Genomic DNA, 22973 nt, shown 5'->3' on the forward strand with positions numbered 1-22973 from the left:
AAATCTGTAAGATTTGTAAGATGGAAGTGAAGCAGTAGCCAGTGCCCTGGCTGTTTTTAGGGGCGGCAGGAGACAAAGGCAGAAGTGCTGGCAGATTCCTGCTTGACCTTATTCTCCATATACTTGGAATCCAAGTTTTTCTTACTTCTTGCCCTTGTGACACCAGGCCCATAAACAGATGCAGGAGCAACAGTCCTCTGCAGACTCCTCCACCACAGTCACACTCTGGCAGCTGGACGTGCCTGGCTTCTCAGATTCCCCTGCAAGGTCTTGCTTGCCCACCTGTGCCACTGCTTCAGGAGGGCTTGTCAGTGACTTTTCCCCAATCCACCAACTACTCATTTTAGGACTTTACTACTCCTCAATCTCCTTCTACAGTGATGGAAAATCTTATTCTTATAATAAATCCTTATTCTTTCATATCCATACGGTTTTGCCTTTCTGAATCTAATACAAAGATGACTACTCTTAGAGGGCTGGTGTCAGGATTAAATGATACTAAATGTCACAGAGTAGCAGTTAATAAAAATAAATTATTTTCCTTTTAGTCTGCAAACCAAACATTATAAACTGGTAACTTAAGTGGGACAACTGGTGTGACTAGCAAATTACAAAAAAATAATGACAGAACAAGAGATTACACACCCAACATTCTGGATTTCTGGCTTCTCTGGTAGTAGCAATTTCACATTCCTGAATAACAAGGACAGGTTTGGGAAGAAGAGGAGAGGAATGGTATAAACATGTGCAACTTGGGATGCTGAAGAGACCTAATGGGGGTTATGCAGCTGAAAAGCAATAACACATGTTTGGAAACATAGTTTGGATGCCATCAACACAGGGATGATTGATAAACAACCATCTGTTGGTTCATTCAACTGTGTGCCACACATGTTATAGGTGTGGGGATACAATAGTGAATAGAACAGGCCCAAATCTCTATTCTCATGAGGCTTATATTATGTGAGGAGACAGTGAACAAATAGCTAAAATATAAAAAAGTGATATGCAGAAAAAGCCAGAAAGGGGTAGGGTATGAATATGTGGTTGATATGTGATTCTAAATAGGCAGTATGTTGGTGGTTTGGCTTATCCAAAAATATCATATGAACCCAAACCTAAAGGATGTGAAATAAAGCCAGGTGTATGCGAGGGCTGAGGTTGGAGGAATCTTTAAAAAACCCAGCAAGTACAAGAACCCTGAGATTTAGAAAGAAGGAAGTTGGGCTGAGGTAAAGAGATCAGAGGAAGAAACAAAATGGTGAAGGAGCTGGAAACAACTTGTCAGGAAGCAGGACAAAAAGAATGTGGTATTTCAAGAAAGAGGGGGCAGAGGTTAACAGCTTCAATTGCTTCAATAAAGATAAGGAATGAGAAAGAGACACTGGATTTGAGATAAAGACCACTCATAACTTTAAAAGAGAAACTTCCTAAGTTACTGAAGCCTCACACAGAAAATTAAAGAACAAGCCATTTTTGTAGAAAGGCAAATAGTATATTTGGACCACTATTCTAAAAAGATTAACAATAGAAAGAACTCCCTCTCCCTCTAGGGAGCACACCCACACCTTTCTGTTTTCACCTACTTTTCTCCAGGCGTTACCTTTGCCTTTCTCTCTAAGCTCCAAGGGCTTGTCTTCTACCCCTGTAACTTGTTTCCTGAGCCTACGCAGCCCAGCTGTCTCACTTCTACTACACCTGTCATTTTCTAAATAAACTTTCCCTTATAATTTCAAAAAAAAAAAAAAAAAAGATTAACAATAGAAAGAAGAAAAAGGGAGTATACAAAGTCTTTGCAGAGAGACCAAATTGCAGGACTACTATTTAGGAAGAGGTTTTACTTACCACTATAGATAGTGATAAAATGAGACAGGGAAGGAAGGCTATACCAAAGTCCTCTAGAATAGTACTTCTCAGCCTATCTAACTTCAGAGCACAAAAAGAACAAGAGTATCTGATATTTGTAGGACATCCTGAGGTGTCCTGAGGAGGGTGCTCCGAGCCAAAGGCCATCTTACCAGGGGCTCCAGATACCCAGGGCTTCTTGGCTGCCACAAAGGCTAATAGAGCAATAGCTTGGCACACCAAGAACCCATTTATGGTACTGCAGCACTCTGATTAGGAATCTCTCCTCTAGGGCTTTAGGCCTCAAACCTACCATGGTGAATTTAGAGCTAGAAGAAGGATGTAAACTTCTTGGCATGAATCACAGTCATTGATGATCTTGATGGGTACAATCCTAGGCAAATCGTACTGACTCAAAATCACTACTTGTGTGACTCAGCAAGATTTTTTCCCCTGACAGGACCCTTCTCTGTTTCACATTCCACAGAATGTAATCCCAATTTCTTGGGAACAGTGTCTGTCCCACAGGTCTCCTATACTGGTAAGGTGTCTTCTCAGCTAGAGTGCCCATTAACAACCTTTATAATAATGATTACCAGACCCTATCTTTTCAGAAATTCTTTTTTTTAAATTTTATTTTATTGTTTAAAGTATTACAGATAGTAGTACATATGTCTCCTTTTTTTCCGAAATTCTTACAGATGCCAGATTTCCTATTTGGGCTGTAAGTATATCCCTCCTTACCAAGTAGTGATGACCAGTGACATAATTGCTACTGCTAGCTTGCCCCACTGCCAATCTCATACAGACTCAGGCACACACAAGAATTATGGTGTCCTAATTACAATATGGCCTCAGAGGAAAATCCAAGACAGTCTTCTATACAGTTCTAGTGACACACACTAAAAATACCTACATCAAAGAGGGAGTAAAGATGTGAGAGAGGGAAAAAGATACCCGATAGGACAAGGTTCCAGGGAAAGTACAAGGATATGGGATCGAGGAATATATATTTAAAAAAATATTTTTATACATGTTTTATAGTTTACAACCCACTTTACCTCATATAATCCTAATAATAAAATAAAAAGACAATTATTTCTACTCTGTTGATGAGGAAACCCTCAGAGATACTAAGTGAGCAGCCAAGATCACACAACTAGTGTCAAGGATGAGACCTGAAAACTGACCTGTTCTTTCCACTGTATCACGCTGGTAGAGGGATGGACACAACAGGTGAGCACAAAAATAAATGCTGTGATGAAGAGGAAACAAGGAGTTCATTCAAAGAGTCTCTTGATTTAGCCTTTCTTTTTTTAAAAAGGAGCATGGAAACTTATTTACTTCTACGTGGAAATACTCAGTCTGAAAGAGTTCAGACTACTGATGTGCTGACAAACTAAGTGACTATTATCTCTCCATTCTGCTTCTGCCAAAAGTCAAAAAAAATGTGGAAGGAGAGATTATATCAATGTATATATTGAACATATGTTATGAGGCAAAATGTTTTATGACTATGACTTAGGATAATTATATTAAAGAAGGTAAATAAAAATCTTTCATTTCTTCACAAATTCACTGATTCATGTTTAATAGCCTGCACCTACCCTTCTAATGTTATGCCAAAGAAGAAAACTTGCTATTTTCTAACAGTATCTTAAAAAATCACCCCAAAATATTTTAATGAAAATTATGGTCTGAGTAATTTATAAATGATTACTGACATAGAAGAGGTTCAAAGTGGCACAACAGTGTCAAAAGAAAGAAGTAGGAAGGAAGATGGTCAGGCTGCACCAAGAGCTGAGACAAACTTCTGAGGTCCTCCATGTTGAAGATACCATGACGTTATTTGAAGAAACAAAAGAAACTACATGTTCATTTATTTTAAGATGCCTTACCATGAGATTCAAGTCCAGCTCCCTGTGCCAACCCATTGTCATAGGACTGAAAAAGAAAAACATTATTTGGTTTAATAGGGAAATAATAATAAATAAGTTGCTATGTTATTTTTCTGTCTCCGTTATGTCTTCCAAAATATGCATTCTTTTCACAAATAATAGATGTAGGCATTTTCAAGTACCTGCTTTTGTCTTATTAACACCACCAAATTACTAAATGTATACATTAGGCACATTCTGAAAATAGATTATTTAAAAATGGCACCCACATATACAATTTCTACCCAATAAAAAGACCCAACTCTTACTCCTCTCCCACTTGCAAGAATATATGAGCATAAGAAAAATGTAAAGATTTTATACTCAAAAATCATTATAAACACAAAATAAAATTATGTCAAGGCTTTTAGATAGAGGTGCCTTCCTAAAATTTAATCTCCCTATATCCTACAAAATCAAAACAATACAACTATATAAAAATATAACCTTAGCAAAGCTAAGTTTTTGTTTTAAAGACATGTTCAAGCTTCAAATGACCTATCTATAGAAATAGGAACATCAAAATCCTACCAAGTCATCTCTCCCACTCCTGACACTTTTGCAGAGAGCAAGGGCAATCTGAAAAACAGTGAGGAAGTGAGAGGAGGAGAGATAGTGGCAAGTCTGAGACTGATCTAAACTCACTACCTGAAAGAGATAGTCTACTCTAAGTGCAAAATACAGGCAGTCCTTGCTTTGCACAGCTCCAATATGCACAAACTCAAGGTTCCATAGCTTAAATAACACAATATGACTCAAATTTCAGTAACCACTTATACATTAACTATGAGCAACTGCATAAAATACAAACTTGCTGCTAGTTCCTCAGTCCACAAATCACTATATAAATAACAGATATGCATCATGACAAGTGACCAATCACATCACCCTTTTCAAAATCTGTTAGTAATTTGTCACTGCACATGTTATTCAGTTCATGCAGATACGGCAAGTGTCTCTTAGTGATAAATCCACGACAATTTATAAAAAGAGGTATGATAGTGTCTACCAAAGATGAAAGTGCAGTAAAGAAATGAAAAGCATAAACACTGGAAGTGAAACTGAGATCAAACACAGAGTTATAGAAGAAACAGCTGATCATGAGAATGCTGGCAGTGCTACAGTCAGAAGAACTAAGTAAAGGCAAAATATCTACATGGATGAACAAAGCAGTTGTGTTGAAAAGAATGAAGATATTCTAGAAAAGTGATGCTGGCAAGAAACTTCACATAAAAGGAACTCTGAGAGGTGCACAGAGATTCACTGCATATAATGAAAATGCAAAAGATAAAATGTTGGAAGTTGATACAAACTTATAAAGAAGTATGATCATTTACCAAGACAGAAAAGATGCTTGCTCCACACTGTAAGTTACATAAGAAGACGCAAAGCACTGTCCAAACTACTCTTGATAAATTTTTTTTACAAAGAAAGCACTTTAATGCTCAATCTAGCTAATATTTTAAATTGCAGTGTACTAAATAAATATTGGCTTTACTACTAAAAAATTCTCTATATATTTATAACTGACAGGAGAGTTTTTAATGTTGAAAAAATTGCAAAGATCATAGAACAATTATAATTTTTCCCTATGAATGATTAAGACCACTTAGTATCACCCTGGCCTGTTGCTCAGTGGTCAGAATGTTAGCCCATGGACTGAAGGGTCACAGGTTCGATTCCAGTCAAGGGCACGTATCTAGGTGGCAGGTTTGATCCCTGGCCCCAGTTAGGGTGCATTGAGGAGTCAACCAATGCATGTGTCTCTCTCACATCGATGTTTCTCTCTCTCTTTCTCTCCCCTTCCCTTCCATTCTCTTTAAAAATCAATTGGAAAAGTATCTTTGGGTGAGATAACAACAAAAAAGATCACTTTGTATTATTTTAGTTTGCATGATCATCATTTACAGTCTGGCACGACCATGCCAAGCAAGAACTGCCTGAACTGGAAGAGTTCTGGTAAAACTGAGCGCTAACTTTAGGGAAGGGAGTTAAGAGTGTGCAAGTCAAGGTGGCAGTATGCAAAGGAAAACTCAAAAGAGCAAAATTTAGAGAGTTGGGAAACAAAAAAACCTCTCTTCCACCAGAAAAATCATAGAACTCACGATCCTTTCCCTATCACTAAAAAAGAAAAAAACAGCCAACACTCATCAAAAAGAAAAATCAAATTTTGTTTCTTTGCATTGAAAAAATGGCAATCAAAGTAGGAATTCTTGAAAGAAAACACAATCCACTAAATGACTAAACGAGGGAAATCTATGCAAAGTAACTAAGCTGAAACACAGCAACTGAAATGAAAACATCTTATATATGAAAATCTGCCTTTCCCTCCCCCCAAAGAGTGATAAAGTGGAAGAAAACTCATACAGCATCCCAAACTCAATTACATATCTTCAAACAAGTTTTGAGAATGTGAAAAGAAAATTTTAAATGAAAACCAGAAAAGGATAGTCAGTAAAGAGAAATAAAAAAGAGTTAAATGATTTCAGGAAGGAGAGGGAAAAGACAAAGTAAATTGAGAAATGAAGACTAAATTACAGGATGCCTAAAGAATAATAGTCTCAAATGAAAAGACAATACGGGACATTAAAGAAAGACTGAAAATAGCCAAGAGAATAAAAATGAGATAAAGAAGTAAAAAGGGCCAATGAGAAAGTGGTTGAAATGAAATATAAGCAAAGAAAAAAAACCATACACAAATTTGAAATACCTAAAGAAAAAAGCAAATAATAGACTAGAACTAGAGGTCACCAAACCAGGATTGCAGGCTAAATTTGGCCTGTGGTTCTGTTTTATATAGTCCTGGAGTTAAGAAAATGGTCAATCTTACTCATCCTATATAATAAAAGGCTAATATGCAAATCGACCAAACAGCTGGTCACTATGATACGCACTGACTACCAGGGGGCAGATGCTCATTGCAGGAGTTGCCCCCTGGTGGTCAGTGCCCTCCCACAGGAGGAGCGCTGCTCAGCCAGAAGCCGGGCTCATGGCTGGCGAGTGCAACAGTGGTGGAGGGAGCCTCTCCCGCCTCCACGGCAGTGCTGTCAGTCGGACATCCCCCGAGGGCTCCTGGACTGCGGGAGGGTGCAGGCTGGGCTGAGGGACCCTCCCCCCGAAGTGCACAAATGTCATGCACCGGGCCTCTAGTAATAAAAGAAAATTAAAAAAACACCCACCACACTGGTAAAAATCAAAGTAAGACAACACATTTCATTGGTGAGGCTGTATGGAAACAGGTACTGTCATACAGTGATGAAAATATAAAGTAGTCTGTACTTTTGGTAAAGAAAATGGGGAATATCTAATAATATTACATATGTACTTAACTTTTGATCAAGCAGTTCCACTACTAGGAATTTACCCTAGAGGTATATCTTAAACAATACATAAGCACATATGCAGAAAATCATATTAATTTCAACATTGTTTGTATTTGGAAAATATGTATTCTACACATAGAATAGCTGAAAGAAATAATGGCATACCATTGTACACAATGGCATACCACTGTACACATGGAATACCATTAATATATTTAAAAAAAGAATGAAGACAATCCCTATGACCTTATACAGAATGATTTTCAAGCTATGTTAAGTGAAAAAAGCAAACTGCAATAAAGTATTTATGGTATGGTACCTTTGAGTAAGAAAATGAAAGAGAAATAAAAATATACATATATGCTCATCAAAAAATTATAGGAAACACAAATCAAAAATTAGTAAGAATGGTTACCTACAGAGCAAATGAGAATAAGGTGGTAAACATTGTGGTTAAAAATGGGAGTGGATGATGAAAAGGACAGGAGGTCCCCATGAGTTACAATCTCTGAATACACATTTTTGTATCGTTCTGACTTTCAGAACCAGGTTAATATTTCATTTTTTTTAAAAAATCCTCGCCGAAACCGGTTTGGCTCAGTGGATAGAGCGTCGGCCTGCGGACTGAAAGGTCCCAGGTTCGATTCCGGTCAAGGGCATGTACCTGGGTTGCGGGCATATCCCCAGTAGGAGATGTGCAGGAGGCAGCTGATCGATGTTTCTCTCTCATCGATGTTTCTAACTCTCTATCTCTCTCCCTTCCTCTCTGTAAAAAATCAATAAAATATATATATATAAAAAAATCCTCACTCAAAGATATGTTTTTATTGATCTTTTAGATGGGAAGTGGAGGTAAGAAAATGGTCAATCTTACTCATCCTAAATAATCCCATACCCGCCCCAATTGAGGATTGAACCCTCAACCTAGGTATGTGCTCTGGCCAGGAATCAAATCTGCAACCTTTGGTATATGGGAAGATGCTCTAACTAACTGAGACACCTGGCCAGGGGAGGTTAATATTTCACATATTAAGTATATCAAATCAACAAAGAGTGTGTGTATGTGTGTATATGGGGGAGGGGGTATGTCCTAAAAAGGAACCCAAACTGAAACAAACTTGTTTCTCCAATAAATACCAAAATATTAAAGGGGAAAAATAAAAGAAGTAAACTAAGTATTTCTGAAATATAATATTCTGAATATATACCCTCAGGCTCTAAACAAAAAGAATCATTCTGGATAATGAAGTTCTGTCAGTGCCAGAGAAGGGCACTGACAAATGAAAAGAGGAGGATTAAAATGAATCTTTGATGCTGGACTGAAATCTGAAGTATCAGTATAAACTCCTGGTTTTAAATATATAAATAAATAGATACAGAAATAGAAATAGATGTGTTTAAGGGAGCATCTGTGTATATATGCATACATATATACATTTCCTACCTCTGCTTGCTGAGAAAGGGGCTAGAAGCAATACTGTCCTAATACCAATGAGCACATTGATATTGGGACAAATCCTGGTTTCTAAACCCCACCCTCCAAAAAGAAGAAACAAGGCTCCTTGCAGAAATGACTAAGTCCAGAGCTAAGGCTGGAAAAGAAAAAGATGAACCTAGAAATACCCTGTGTCAAAGCAAAGAGATGCTCAAAGAATGAAGGGGCTATGTCAAAAAGGCAAAGAGCTTGCTGAAGGGGTTCTCACTGGCCAAATCTGGGACAATCTGAGCATCAAACTATTTGGAAAGCAATAAACCTGGGAAGCAGCACTTCCATTTATCCAGTTTTATATAAGAGACTAAAAAGTAGAACAAAAAAATAATTCTAACTGAGATTAAGATTTCCTTATAGCTATCGATAAAAAGATTAAATTATATTGTGTGAAAGAATAACATATCTACTTAGTATTCTCCTTAAAATAAACCTTAGATTAAAAAAAAATTACTAAGAAACCAAAAGTGATTAAAAAAATTTATTGTCAGCCCAGTCAATCTTGTTATACTTGGGTCTTGCAAGTCAAAATGGCTTAAGGAACTCACACCTCACATGCAATATAGGAATCATCTCACCAAGGATGCCATAATTTCCCATTATGCTTGGCCAAGGCTCCTCAGTGGTCCCTGCTAGGATGGACTATTAATATTTGCCTTTGAGATTTTACTATTTTCCTGCTTCTAAGGCAGACCATTCTCTTTCTGAAAAATACATAGTTTCTTTTTTTAAAAAATATATTTCTTTATTGATTTCAGAGAGAAAGGGAGGGGAGAGAGATAGAAACATCAATGATGAGAGAGAATCATTGATCGGCTGCCTTCTGCTTGCCCCCCACTGGGGATTGAGCCCGCAACCCAGGCATGTATGTGCCCTTGGCCGGAATCAAACCCAGGACCCTTTGGTCCGCAGGCTGACACTTTATCCACTGAGCCAAGCCGGCTAGGGCAATACGTAGTTTCTTTAGGTACAATTAGATCACATTTTAATTTTAATGGTCAAGGAGAAAATCTGTCCTTGAAGACTATTTCTATATGACTGGTCTAATATATGACATACCCAGAAAGCAATCTTATTACCCTTATTTCCAAACTCTTGCTGGAAGAGATGAGGCATGCAATAGCCCCAATATACCAACAATAACAACATTTTAAAAAGTCAATTTAGTCCTGGCAGGCATGGCTCAGTTGGTTGAGTGTCATCCCATGCACCAAGAGGTACCCAGTTTGATTCCCAGTCAGACACATGGCCTGGTGGTGGGCTCAATCACCAGTAGGAGATGTGCAGGAGGCAGCCAATTGATGTTTCTCTGTCATCGATGTTTCTCTTTCTCTCTATCTCCCTTCCTCTCTCTCTAAAATTAATAAAAACATATTTTAAAGAGTCAATTTAGCCACACAACTCACCATACTTCTCCTAATATAGTTGATCGCTTTTTTCATATCCATGCCAGACCAATTGTTGAGCATATAGCAAATACAGGAAGCACAGTATACAAATCGCATGTCATTTTCACTGCCTTCAGGTACTGCACAAAAACTGAAAACAGTAATAAGATTTACTATTAACATTGTACAATAAATTTTATTTACTTTTTCGCAGGGGAATTAGAAACACCTACTTCACATCTTTAGTCACAGAAAAATCTATCACAAATAGGATTTAAAAATCTAAAAACAGATTTAAAAACCACATACTACTTGTATTGTTCAATAAAGAATAGGTCTATTAACTTGAATAATATAAAACTATCTCTACATCATTACTCCAAAGTTCTGATTTTTGGGTAGTTTTACATACTACCACAGTTATTCCTCCCAGATGCCACCAGTCAGAGTAAGTTGCTCTCAGCCAGAAACAGCTATGGCACACTATGGTAGAGAATTAATGGCAATAAAAAGTAGCAGGTAAAACCTGGAACCTATTGGGTAGTAAGAAATTCCCAAACCCAAGTTTTGCTATGTGGAATTTCTTCTAACTACAGTATGTATGTATGTATGTATGTATGTATGTATGTATGTATGTATGTGTGTATATATATATATATATATATATATATATAATCAGTAGTTTATTGATCATGGTATTTTAACTTAATTTTTATCTATTTAATTAGTTTTAGAGAGGTAATCGCCTGTCTCTTAGCTATTCCTTTATTTATACACTAGAGGCCCAGTGCACGGATTCATGCACTGGTGAGGTCCCTTGGCCTGGCCTGTAGGGATTGGGCCGAAACCAGCTCTCCAACATCCCCCGAGGGGTCCCGGATTGCGAGAGGGTGGTTCTCAGGTGATGCACCCCGGAATCAGGTTCCCTCCTCTCTGGTTCTGGGTGCATCACCTAAGAACCACTGCTGCCAAATCACCACAGCTTGGCAGCTCCTGCATTGAGCGTCTGCCCCCTGGTGGTCAGTGCACGTCATAGCTACTGGTTGGATGGTCGAACGGTCGCTTAGGCTTTTATATATATAGATAAGGATAAGGTAGCAGTAAACAGACTGTGCGGAAGTATTGAGAAATTAGCCACATGTACCTGATGACACAAATGTTTAGTATTATAGTATTTCCAACTAATGTCAATTTATGTTATATGTTGACATTAATTTTCCCCTCATCAAGAGCTGCATTTTAAAAATACTGACAGGAAAATAGAGATAATAGTAGATGGGACAGAGAAATAACAACACAGCAGCAATTGTTTGTAAAGTCTTTTGTTTAGATCAGGGGTCCTCAAACTTTTTAAACAGGGGGCCAGTTCACTGTCCCTCAGACTGTTGGAGGGCCAGACTATAGTTTTAAAAAAAACTATGAACAAAATTCCTATGCACACTGCACATATCTTATTTTGAAGTAAAAAACAAAAATGGGAACAAATACAATATTTGTATTTGCATGTGGCCTGCGGCCCGTAGTTTGAGGACTTCTGATTCAGATAGTATAGCTACTACTTTATCACTTCCTGGGCTTAAAGAAGTTTCACCGTAAAACTCTAGGAAAACTCTTCTTTAGTTAGATAAACCACACAAACCATCAAATATTAATGAACTCATTAACTTCTTTTTCTATCCTTTAAAAATGTCAAGAAAACTACCTACACTAGAATATTCAATGCTCATCCCTTTCTACTCCTATCACAGTCTTAAGGAATAAAAGTTCAGACTAATAATAATTTGTGATAAACTATAAAGTTCTAGTATAATATTATATTCATTTTCTTTAGTTTCGAAAGACTTTCCTTTAAAAAAATAAATTAAAAAAAAGAATGACCCATACCTTCCATCTTCCAGCTGAAGAGCTCTCAAGCCTGCTAAGCAAGCTTCTTTATTTACTCGGCTTAGATCGTCTCCAAGAATAACTAAGCATGAAAGACCAGTGTAGGTCATTGCTATGTGGCCACTGTCATAAGGATGAGCTGTTCCAGGATTCTGAATTAAAAATAAATATGTTAATTAGTAAAATGAAATAAAAACTTATTTCATTAAACAATTTCAGTAAATAGGTAAAATTAAATGTCTATACTAATTTGTATAGACATCTGATTGAGAAAAGCAAACATCAACTTTATATATATATTCAGTTTATGAATCCTTTGTTTTCAGAATCCCTGCTAAAAGCAATGGGCACACATGGTTGAAGACACCTTGGCAAATTCATGGCTGTGACATAGGCAAGTAGTCTATGGCTAAAGGCAGAGGAAAAAAGTTGAAGTGGTGCCTCTATCAAATTATGTCATCTTCTCCAAAATCACTGCTATTTTTTCCCAAAATTTTGAAGCAGATGATAGCAAAACTTGCAGCATGCCATTTATCTTCAGATTGAAACTGGATATAAACCTTAGCATACTCAATGTAGCCAGATACTAACTTGTAACCATTATAGGAGCAAGAAAATAGTTTCTATTTTGTGAAACCCCTTTTGACAAAATGATGTTTTGCTATGCTCCCTCATGTAGAAAAATACTGGTATTTTGTGCACAGATGAAACATCTAAAAAGCCTGTGCTGGGTCTGCTTCTTTGAAGAAAAAAAAGCTTTTCACTTTGTTAGGACTCACTGTTTTCTACACCTGCATGTGCTGGTACCAAAGCCTATGGCTATAATGCTGAAGATATTTTGCCTATTGCCTCAAAGGTCAACAAATTCATCAGTACTTAGGTCTTTAATTACTGCCCTAGTAAACGAGTTTTTCTTTTCTTACTAAGAAATGAGAACCAAATAAAAAATCCTTCTCTACACATACAAGTTCATGGGCTTCTTAGAGAGCAAGTATCCAGCACTTGAGTGCTTTATTTTCATTTTCTCCAGGGAATCACTAATAATTAACACACAAAAAAAATAGTAAGAGAGAGAGAGAAAATTTTTGTGACAATAGGAATCTCAGTGTATATATATTGTACATTCTTCCAGTAAGTAAGGTGGGCATAGCTTTCCCTTAAAGAATTCAGTTCATGCCCTCATTGGTTTGGGTCAGTGGATAGAGTGTCAGCTTGTGGCCTGAAAAGTCCCGGGTTCGATTCTGGTCAAGGGCACATGCCCGGGTTATGGACTCGATCCCCAGTGTGGGGTGTGCAGGAAGCAGCCGATCAATGATTCTCTCTCATCACTGATGTTTCTCTCTCTCTCTCTCCCTTCCTCTCTGAAATCAATGAAATATATTAAAAAAAAAAAAAAAAAGAGTTCAGTTTATAATATACATTACTAGAGGCCCAGTGCAGGAAATTTGTGCACTTGGGGGAGGGGGGGAGTCTCTCAGCACTACCTGCACCCTCTTGCAGTCTAGGAGGCCTAAGGGGATGTCCGACTGACAGCTTAGGCCCAATTCCCCCCCCCCCCCCCCCCCCGTGGGAGCACACTGACAACCAGGGGGCAGCTCCTATGTTGAGCATATGCTCCCTGGTGGTCAGTGCGTGCCATAGCGACTGGTCATTCCACTGTTCGGTCAATTTACATATTAGCCTTTTATTATATAGGAAGGATTAGACAGTTTTCAGCCATATCGAAACTGGGAAGCTTGGTTCTTTCTGTATCCTGGCTTAGTATTCTTTCTCACTAAAATCTCCCCACCTCCTCTCTCTTTCCTCTTGACCCAAAAAGAACTGACCTTTGATGGATTGAATGGAATACCCAGGTATGAAGAGCCTCGGAAACCACAGCGATTTAGATTTGACCCTAGAAAATAAAAACTTAGACTTATTTAAAGTATCCCTTACTTTTGTACAGATGCTAAACCAGTTCAATTACACAATCATTCAGAAAGAGACTATTTTAGTACCAAAGCTTTGTCACTATCTCCATTTTCATGCTAGCTAATGCTGAATGCTTACTATGTGCCAGGTCTCTCCTAGGTACTTTATAGAAATTTCCTCATTTAATTTCCAAACCAGTCAGGATGAAATAATGATTTTCTACCATGTGCCTTTAGTTTACAACCCACCTCACTATTACAAAATGCTTTTCTACTTTACCTATTTGACCATTTTTCATGTGATCAACATATTCAATCCCTCATTCTACAGAACTGAAAGCAGAAACCCAGAAGTGACATGTTCAATTTAACTGTTGGTTAGTAACACAAAAGGATCTAGAACAGGGGTCCTCAAACTATGGGCCGCGGGCCACATGCAAATACAAATATTCTATTTGTTCCCGTTTTGTTTTTTTACTTCAAAATAAGATATGTGCAGTGTGCATAGGAATTTGTTCATAGTTTTTTTTTTTAAACTATAGTCCGGCCCTCCAACGGTCTGAGGGACAGTGAACTGGTCCCCTGTTTAAAAAGTTTGAGGACCCCTGATCTAGAATCCCAACTTCCCATCCAGTGTCTTTACTTTAACTCATTGCTCTGTACAGAGGAGCAAGCTAAAGATATAAACTGATCAGGTCACAGAAAATATATGTGCTTTGTATTTTAGTATTAGACAGACCTCATTCTGAGGCTAATAACCCACTTTTCTTTGAAGTATATAGAACACTATAAGTTGGCAATTAGTCTCTCTCTACTCATTCAAAATGTTTACTCATACAATTTTTTTCTATCTAAAATTTTTCATATTTCAAGGTATCAATGGAATATAATTGGGAACTTAAGAATATAGTTACACATTCATAAAAAGAGAACTCTTGTGCACTGTTGTTGGTGGGAATGTAAAGTGGTACTGCCACTATAGAAAACAATATGAAGGTTCCTAAAAAAATTTAAAAATAGAATTACTATATGATCCAGCAATTCTACTTTTGGGTATATAGCCAAAAAAAAAAAAAAAAAAAAAAAAAAATGACATCATTATCTCAACAAGATACAGTATATGTACTCTCATGTTCACAGCAGCATTATTCACAATAACCGATCTAAAAATCCATTAGATAAATGGATAAAGAAAATGTCTCTCTCTCTACACACACACACACACACACACACACACACACACACACACACACACACTTGCGCAGAGGACTATTATTAAGTCATCAAAAAGAAGGAAATCCTGCCTTTTGCATTAATATGGATGGGCCTTGAGGGCATTGTGCTAAGTGAAACAAGTTAGAGAAAGACAAATACTGTTCTCACTTATATGTGAAATATAAAAAAGCTGAAATCGTAGAAATAGTAGATAGTGGTTTTCAGGGACTGTGTGTATATGCGTGTGTGCGTGTGCATGTGTGGCGGGGGGGAAGGGGAGACGGGGAGGTGAGTTAAGGAGAAGTAGGGAGATGTTGGCCAAAGCATACAAACTTGTAAGACAAGTTCTAGGGATCTAATATACAGCCTGATGACTATAGTTAACAGTACTGTACCGTATATTTGAAAGTTAAGAGAGGTCTTAAGTGTTATTGCCACACAGACATAAAAAAAGGTAATTATGTGACGGGATAGAGGTATTAACTAACCTTATGTAGTAATCATTTTGTAACATATACATGCATCAAAATCAGCAGTTGTACCCATATCTCAATAAAATTGGAATAAAGTAAATTTTTAAAAAAAATTAAAAAATGGTCACACCCACAATAAGAAAATAATTATAGTTTTGATAGCTATTAGAAAATCAGCATGGTATACATATCAGGTAGGAATGTAGTATCAACAGGCTGGACATGTAGAGCTAATAAAAAATCAAGTTGATTTAAAAATAGGCTCTGATCTGAGGAAACCAGCTTCATATCTCTTATGACTGGTACATGACTAATTCATAATAACTGGTTTTTACTATTCTATTCTTTAAATCAGATATTATTCTCTATTCAGCTTTATATCCCCTAAAATACATAGAATAGTATCTTATACATTAATTCTTTGAACAATTTAGGAAACCTTACCCACAAATTTAAAACTTTCCACCAAGCATCTTTTCCCATTAACAAAAAATTAAAAAAAATATTATCTAATGGTGACAATAATTTTGATGAACATGGTTCTCTTATCCTTGCTGAAGACTTTTAAATTGGTAAGCACTTAAGACGTGCCATTATATAAGGACCCATAAAAATGCTCATATCCCCTTCAATCCAGTAATAATACATCATGTGCACAGAAACACTTGCTGCAGTATTATAATGGTGAAAATTTAGAATAAATAAATACTCTCAAAAGTTTTACATGTTACTGGTTTATAACTTTTTGTTTTTTAAAAGACTCCAATTGTAGTGTCTTTACAATGCTTGGCAGATAGTTGGTGTCTACTATGAATTTAATAGTAAAACTTTAAGTTTTTCTCTGAGATATGACCCAGTCATCAGGCAGGAGCTAGTTTTGTAGCATAATAATTGTCTTTCATGTGCAGGCACACAAATAAGGGGATTGTTTTTCCTTATAGTTGATAGCTAGACACTTATGTTCTCTATTAATACATCTATAATAACATCTCTCTACATGCTCACACATAAGCTCACATATACACATTACATCCATGTACATACTCCCATTTTTGCTGCTGCTTCTTTCCATCTACTCGATTTCATTTTCTAAAGTAATCTGGATTTTTATGATATATTGCTATCTAAACTGCTTTCATGTAACAAAATAAACTAGTTTGACTTTATGGCTCTATCATGGTGTAGGATCACCAGATCAGTGGTTCTCCATTCTTACTGTGTATCACACAGGGATTGTTGGACAGGTCAAAGATAACAGACTGTATATACTCAAAGGAATACTATACTCCTATTAAAGTAATCATTAGGGGGAGCTATGTAGCAACATGGAGAAATGTATACTGCCAAGAGAAAATATAAAAATATGTGCATTATGCTTATAATTAAACAAATGGTACTTATCATCAAAGCTCAGAAGAGAATAAACAAAATAGACACTGGATGATGGCAAGTTAGGATACTAGGTCCTTTTTTGTTACTAAGCAAATGTTAAGTATAAACTTCCCATTTATTCCAAATTTACAACTGGATGCATACTCAGGGCATAGTTTAAAATTCTTTGGAGATTGGCACCATCTAGTGTTCCTATTCAGTAGTGGCAAAGCAAAATGAAAGGTCTGGCTGCCTAACAGACTCAACTGTATAGCTTCAAAAAAATAGATGCTTCTTAGGTTCTAACCCAAGCCCACATCAAAGCCCCGAGAATTGGGCCTGGACAATCATATAAAAAAAGAAAAAACAATTCCATGACACTATTTTTTTTAAAATATATATTTTATTGATTTTTTTACAGAGAGGAAGGGAGGTCGAGAGGGATAGAGAGTTAGAAACATTGATGAGAGAAACATCAATCAGCTGCCTCCTGCACACTCCCTACTGGGGATGTGCCTGCAACCAAGGTACATGCCCTTGACCAGAACCGAACCTGGGACCCTTCAGCCTGCAGGCCGACGCTCTATCCACTGAGCCAAACCTGTTAGGGCTCCATGACACTATTAATGGTGGTCATGCCACTTAAATATAATTCAAAAGTGATTTGGTCATTTTCCTAACTTTCTAATCCCTATTTTAAAAGTTAGGTTTTTGCACTAAGCAAACAGAATTCAAGTGAAGAATATGACAATTTTTATGTAAAATTTGACATTTATATTTTATGACTATGGAAATAATTCTTCACATGTCTCAAGAAACACAAGGTTTTCTAGTAAAAGGACACACCTTATACAATCTTTTTCAGGATCTCAAGAGAGATACAGACAAGGCAAATGTAATATTCAATAGCTTAAAAATGTTTTTGTAAATACCTATTTTCTAAATTCCACAGATTAGTTTTAGAATCGGACCTAGACCAATTAAAGAAAAGACAGGTGAAAGACTTTCTTTCATAGAAATTAGAGATTTAACAGTGTTTCATCCAACAAAATAGTAAATTGAGAATTTAGAATTACAGTTGGACCATGAAAAGATTTGTGGTGTGGCCCATCGGACACTATGACTAGGGACAGTTTGGACCATAAACCAACCACTGTGGGATCTTTGCAATAAACTCTTGATCACAGTGCTTCCAAAAAGGTGCTCTACAATTTTTTAAACTTGCAACGTGCTCGAGTTAGCCACAGGAAATTATATTTATATTTTAAGCATATTATTTTAAAAAGGCAACAATCTGCCCTCGCCAGTTTGGCTCAGTGAACAGAGCATCAGCCCTCGGACTGAAGGGTCCTCGGCTGGATTCTAGTCAAGGGCACTTACCTCAGTTGCAAGCTCAATTCCGTGTGGGAAGCCACCAATTGATCTGTCTTTCTCACATCGATGTTTCTCTCTTTGCCTCTACCTCTCCCTTCCACTCTCTTTAAAAAATCAATGGAAAAATATCCTTGGGTGAGGATTAAAAAGTTTTTTTAAAAATAAAAGGCAACAATCTGACTGAAAAATCTACTAAAAATAAAATCATTAAGCAATTTACCTTTTAATATTAAACCACCTTATCTACATTCCCAAACACTTAATCGTAATATTTTATGAGATCTATTAACGGACAGATACCAGTAATGAAAATAACAAAGGACGAGAAAACAGAAAACTGTATTCTAATTTTGCCTCTAATCTTAACTAGCTATAATATTGTGGACAAATGACTAATCTCTCTGGAACTTAATATCCTCATTTGTAAAATGATGAACTATAATATCCCTTGCTCTATACTAGCTTAAAATTCTCTAGTTGTGCCCCTGATCAGAGAAAGGAGCACACAATTCCCAGCCTGATCCCTTGTGTTTCTTAAATACTTGCACAGGTTGATAAGAAGGGTCCCAAGCCTCCAATGGTCTGAACACACACGAATTACTAGGATACCACTACAGTCTTTACAACTCTGGAGTTAAGTGGAAGGTCAGGGTTAATTTTGATTAATTATTCACAATGTACTTGAGTGCCATACATGGCAGTCTCCACTAGGGACCTATTTATATATATACTTCAAAGCAGCATTGGGACTCTGAGTCAGAAGCCTGGGATTTCATGCTGGCTCTACTATTTAACATGTATGTGGCCTCTGTAACCATTTGTACACCATAAGCGTCTATAGATGCAAGCAGTGGACCTTTTTAAATTAAATTCAAACTATCGTGGCAGTTAAATGGTTAATCACTCCACCTCTCATTTTCCTCTTTTGGGACGGGCAGATCAAATTTAATAAAGTATTTGACAATGCTTTCGAAAATTATAAAATCTTAAATAATTTCTGCCAATATCAAATACAAATAATCAACAAGCAGTCATCAATGCGGAAGTGCACAACACAGGATGGTGCCACAACTGTGAATCTTTTAATCCCAGACAACTCTAAATTATTCTCCCAAAAGAGTAAATATTAGACTCGTTAAGTGTTATACTTGAACAGAATGGAGTGTTGCATTACAATAAAAACATAGATGAATAAAATATATTAATAGTTTATGAATAAATATAAAGATATGCCAATCCAACAACACATGTAATGCCAGGTACAACTAGTCACACTAAAAATAAAATGCTAAAAACTCACTCACTGTCTTCTGTGGGAAGGACCTGCAGGGAGTAAATCCACTCTATTATATCATCTTTGTTCACCACATCTAAGGAATCCAACATATCCAGCCCAGAGAGCGCAAAAAATGCAATTGTCAACCTAAAAGAAAAAAAAAGTAAGATTCCATCTTTACTAAGGAACCACTGAAGTCTTCTTGATTCAAAAACATAATAAATTCATTCGAATTTTCCAATAATTTAAACAAACCTCCCACCTTGCAAAAGTAAAAACCCCCCAATATATTCTCATAATTTAGAAATATCAATAAAACCTCTGCTTCAATTTTTAAAAAAGAGATATTGTGGGGTTAAAAACTAACCCCACTCATCTGAATTTATTGAAGCCAGTATATTGGTAATATACTGAAGGCTAAAAGTAGACTTAAAAAAGAGAATTTCCCACACTTGTTCAGTACAAATAAAGTCAAAAGCCTGGAAAAATATATAAAAATCTCAATTTTTACTAATTTGCTAAAAGTAATTATGCTTATCGCCGCTGCTTAAATCTTAAAAAATGTTAGAATAAATCAATTTTTATTCAAATTTGTTTACAAATAATGTTGCCTCTTCGAAAAAAACTTTAAAAAATACAAATGCATTTCAAATCCATTCTCCCAAAGAGATCATTCTTTGATGGAATGAAAAACTATAAGACAGCACTCATTACAAGATTGTGTACTAAATCAGAAACCTAAACCTTATACTTTCATATAAAAACACTACCTTAGTGATTGCATTTCACATAAAGAGCTTGTTATTTATAATTCCTTTCATGTTGATGCATTTTACAATGCTGTTTGATTGAGCATGGTTATGCCACTCCCATATTCTAGTTTTTCTTATGACTAATATGGATAAATTAATACTTCAAATTATCTGGTCTGAAATCTTATAAGAGAGCCACTTGAGTCATTCTGTAACCTTGTTAACAGAGATTCCAAAAGAGAATTCAACCTCAATGCATAAGGTACCTATTGTATATATTGACTTCTTCCCTATGTATCTAGAATGGTATTATCTAGAATGGTATTACCAACTTGAGGAGAAATGAGAAAATAATCAGTTTTTTTTTTTTTTTTTTTTAGATTGTAATGTTCTCTCTGATCCCTGGTTGAAAAAAGCTGGCATCCATTAGCTAATGGGAGGACAAACCAAAGAGGAACTTAATCCCAATCAAAAGGAATTAAGGGCAAAAACTAACACTAAAAAGATACTGGTACATTTAAGAACAATAAATTTTGGGAAACTTACATTATTGAGATTACTATTACTGCATATTAGACACTGAGCTAGAAATTTCTCATACACTATCTGAATTTAATTCTAACAACCCACTGCAGATCCACCTTCATCAGGGAGGTGATTCATCTGGTTAAGATCAGGATTAAATAGAGGGGGTTCCTGGAACACCTTCATATGGGAAGCTGTAATTGAGAGCTCAGATTTCGTAGTCAAATGAGTTAGGTTCAAATCCTAGGTTGGCCAATTTACAGCCATATATAACCTGGGGAGGTTACCTAACCTTTTCTAAATCCTTTCTAAGTCCTTATCTGTAAATGTCTTACACCTCACATAGTTACTGTGCTTACCTACCCATAAGCAAGCACTCAATAAATGGAAGATACTATTATTGGTATTTTCTCTGTTTTGAAGGGATAGGAGTATCAATGGCTACAATCACAGTCTCCTGTTACAGCCTTTTATCCAGATTTGGGTTGGCAACCTTTCTCCCCCAGGGAACAGCTCTTCTCTAAAACAAAATGGTACTATAGACTTGAGAAAGGCTTCTACCTAGTTGTAGCCAAGTTTGAAAATCACTGCTCTTGGTAATAAATATATTTCACAAGATAAGGTCTGCCTTATTCGTGGTATGAATGCAAATGTCTATTGAATTAACTAACAAATAAAAGACCTGCAATACTACATCTAACCCTCCTGGAGAGCTCTCACAGGGGTTTCAGTTTTACTACAATCCAGAAAATGAATTATCACAATCAGATAAAATTAAACATATAATAATTTAGCTATTAAAGCATTATAAGAAAAAAAGCAAAAGGAAGACAGAAATAAAAATGGAGAACAACATGAGATTGTTGATAACAATCTGTTGAGGCTGAATAAAATAAACACCTTCCAGCCGAAACCGGTTTGGCTCAGTGGATAGAGCGTCGGCCTGCGGACTGAAAGGTCCCGGGTTCGGTTCCGGTCGGGGGCATGTGCCTGGATTGCGGGCATGTCTCCAGTGGGAGATGTGCAGGAGGCGGCTGATCGATGTTTCTCTCTCATCGATGTTTCTGGCTCTCTATCTCTCTCCCTTCCTCTCTGTGAAAAATCAATAAAATATATTAAAAAATAAATAAATAAATAAACACCTTCCAATTACTATAGAAAAAATACATACTAAGAAAACATATCAAAAGAGCTATTAAAATATGCTGGTATTCTTTACTCAGTTAAGAACTTGAGAAATAACACAGTCCATCTCTTAAAATTTCTAGCACAAGATAATGGAATTCAAATAATTAAAGCAGTTTGCTTAAGATTTCAATGCTATATAACCAATTAAAACTAGTCAGGAATTCTGGGTGGCAGTGTGGTGTTCTCCACAGGGGTGTTTCTCGAATCTGGCTGTACATTACAATCAGTTTAAAAACAAGCAACTAAAACACCACAAACAAACCTAGAGAGGCCTGGACCCTACTCTATGACAATAAAATCAGAAATTCTGGGAGAAAATTGGGAACCTGGTATTTTAAAAAACAAAACAAAAGAAAAAAACCTTCCCAGGTGAGTCTAATGTGCAGCCAGCCAGGCTTTCCCATAGCTGAGGTTCTCCACTGGCAGCAATATTACTCCCCAGGGGAACATTCTGAAGATTTTTGGTTCTCACAAAGAGGGAAAGGTGCTACTGGCATCCAGTGCTGGGGTCCAACCCCAGCAGGTCCAGGGGTCCCCAAAGGTGTGGACGGAGTCGGCGAAAAAGGAATGACACGGAGACAGCATTCAGTTGATCAGCAGCCTAGCCAGGATCTCTAGCCAAGTTCTGGTTAGGATCTCCAGCAAAGTTCTGTGTCCATGTTCCCTCACTAAGTTCTCCAGCCAGGTTCTGTCCAGGTTCTCCAGCCAGGTTCAGTCACCAGGTTCTAGTCAGGTTCTCTTGCCATGTTCTATTCAGGTTCTGTAGCCAGGTTCTGTCTCTAGGTTCTTCAGCCAGGTTCTCTCGCTAGGTTCTGTCTCTAGGTTCTGTTGCCAGTTTCTGTCCAGGATCTTTTGCCATGTTCTCTCCAGCGAAGTTCTTCTGTCTCTAGGTTCTGTGTAGGTTCTGTCTTCTAAGTTCTGTCTTGTTACATCTGTATTTATACCAGTTGATTCCAATCCTATCAATCTCTATTCCAAAGGTTAGGGCGTTTCTTATCTCCAATCCAGGGAGTAAAGATTATG

The 22973-nt window shown here is 36.8% G+C and overlaps 1 protein-coding gene across 7 annotated transcripts in view; it reads right to left on the reverse strand.

The window, feature by feature from the left end:
• Window positions 1–22973, reverse strand: part of PGGT1B (protein geranylgeranyltransferase type I subunit beta) — a 50959-nt gene that overhangs the window by 23121 nt on the left and 4865 nt on the right. For all 7 annotated transcript variants that reach the window (XR_004967338.1, XR_004967339.1, XM_036307760.1 and 4 more), the window contains exons 2-6: window positions 19514–19632; window positions 13693–13760; window positions 11867–12018; window positions 10001–10133; window positions 3744–3789 (exon numbers count right to left, since the gene is read on the reverse strand). Coding sequence is in view for 5 of the 7 variants with exons in the window: in XM_036307760.1 (XP_036163653.1) it covers window positions 3744–3789; window positions 10001–10133; window positions 11867–12018; window positions 13693–13760; window positions 19514–19632 (518 nt within the window). In the remaining 2 variants the exon portion in view is untranslated. The remainder of the gene's footprint in view (window positions 1–3743; window positions 3790–10000; window positions 10134–11866; window positions 12019–13692; window positions 13761–19513; window positions 19633–22973) is intronic.

Source organism: Myotis myotis, unplaced genomic scaffold (assembly GCF_014108235.1).
Source record: "Myotis myotis isolate mMyoMyo1 unplaced genomic scaffold, mMyoMyo1.p scaffold_m19_p_5, whole genome shotgun sequence".
NCBI lineage: Eukaryota > Metazoa > Chordata > Mammalia > Chiroptera > Vespertilionidae > Myotis > Myotis myotis.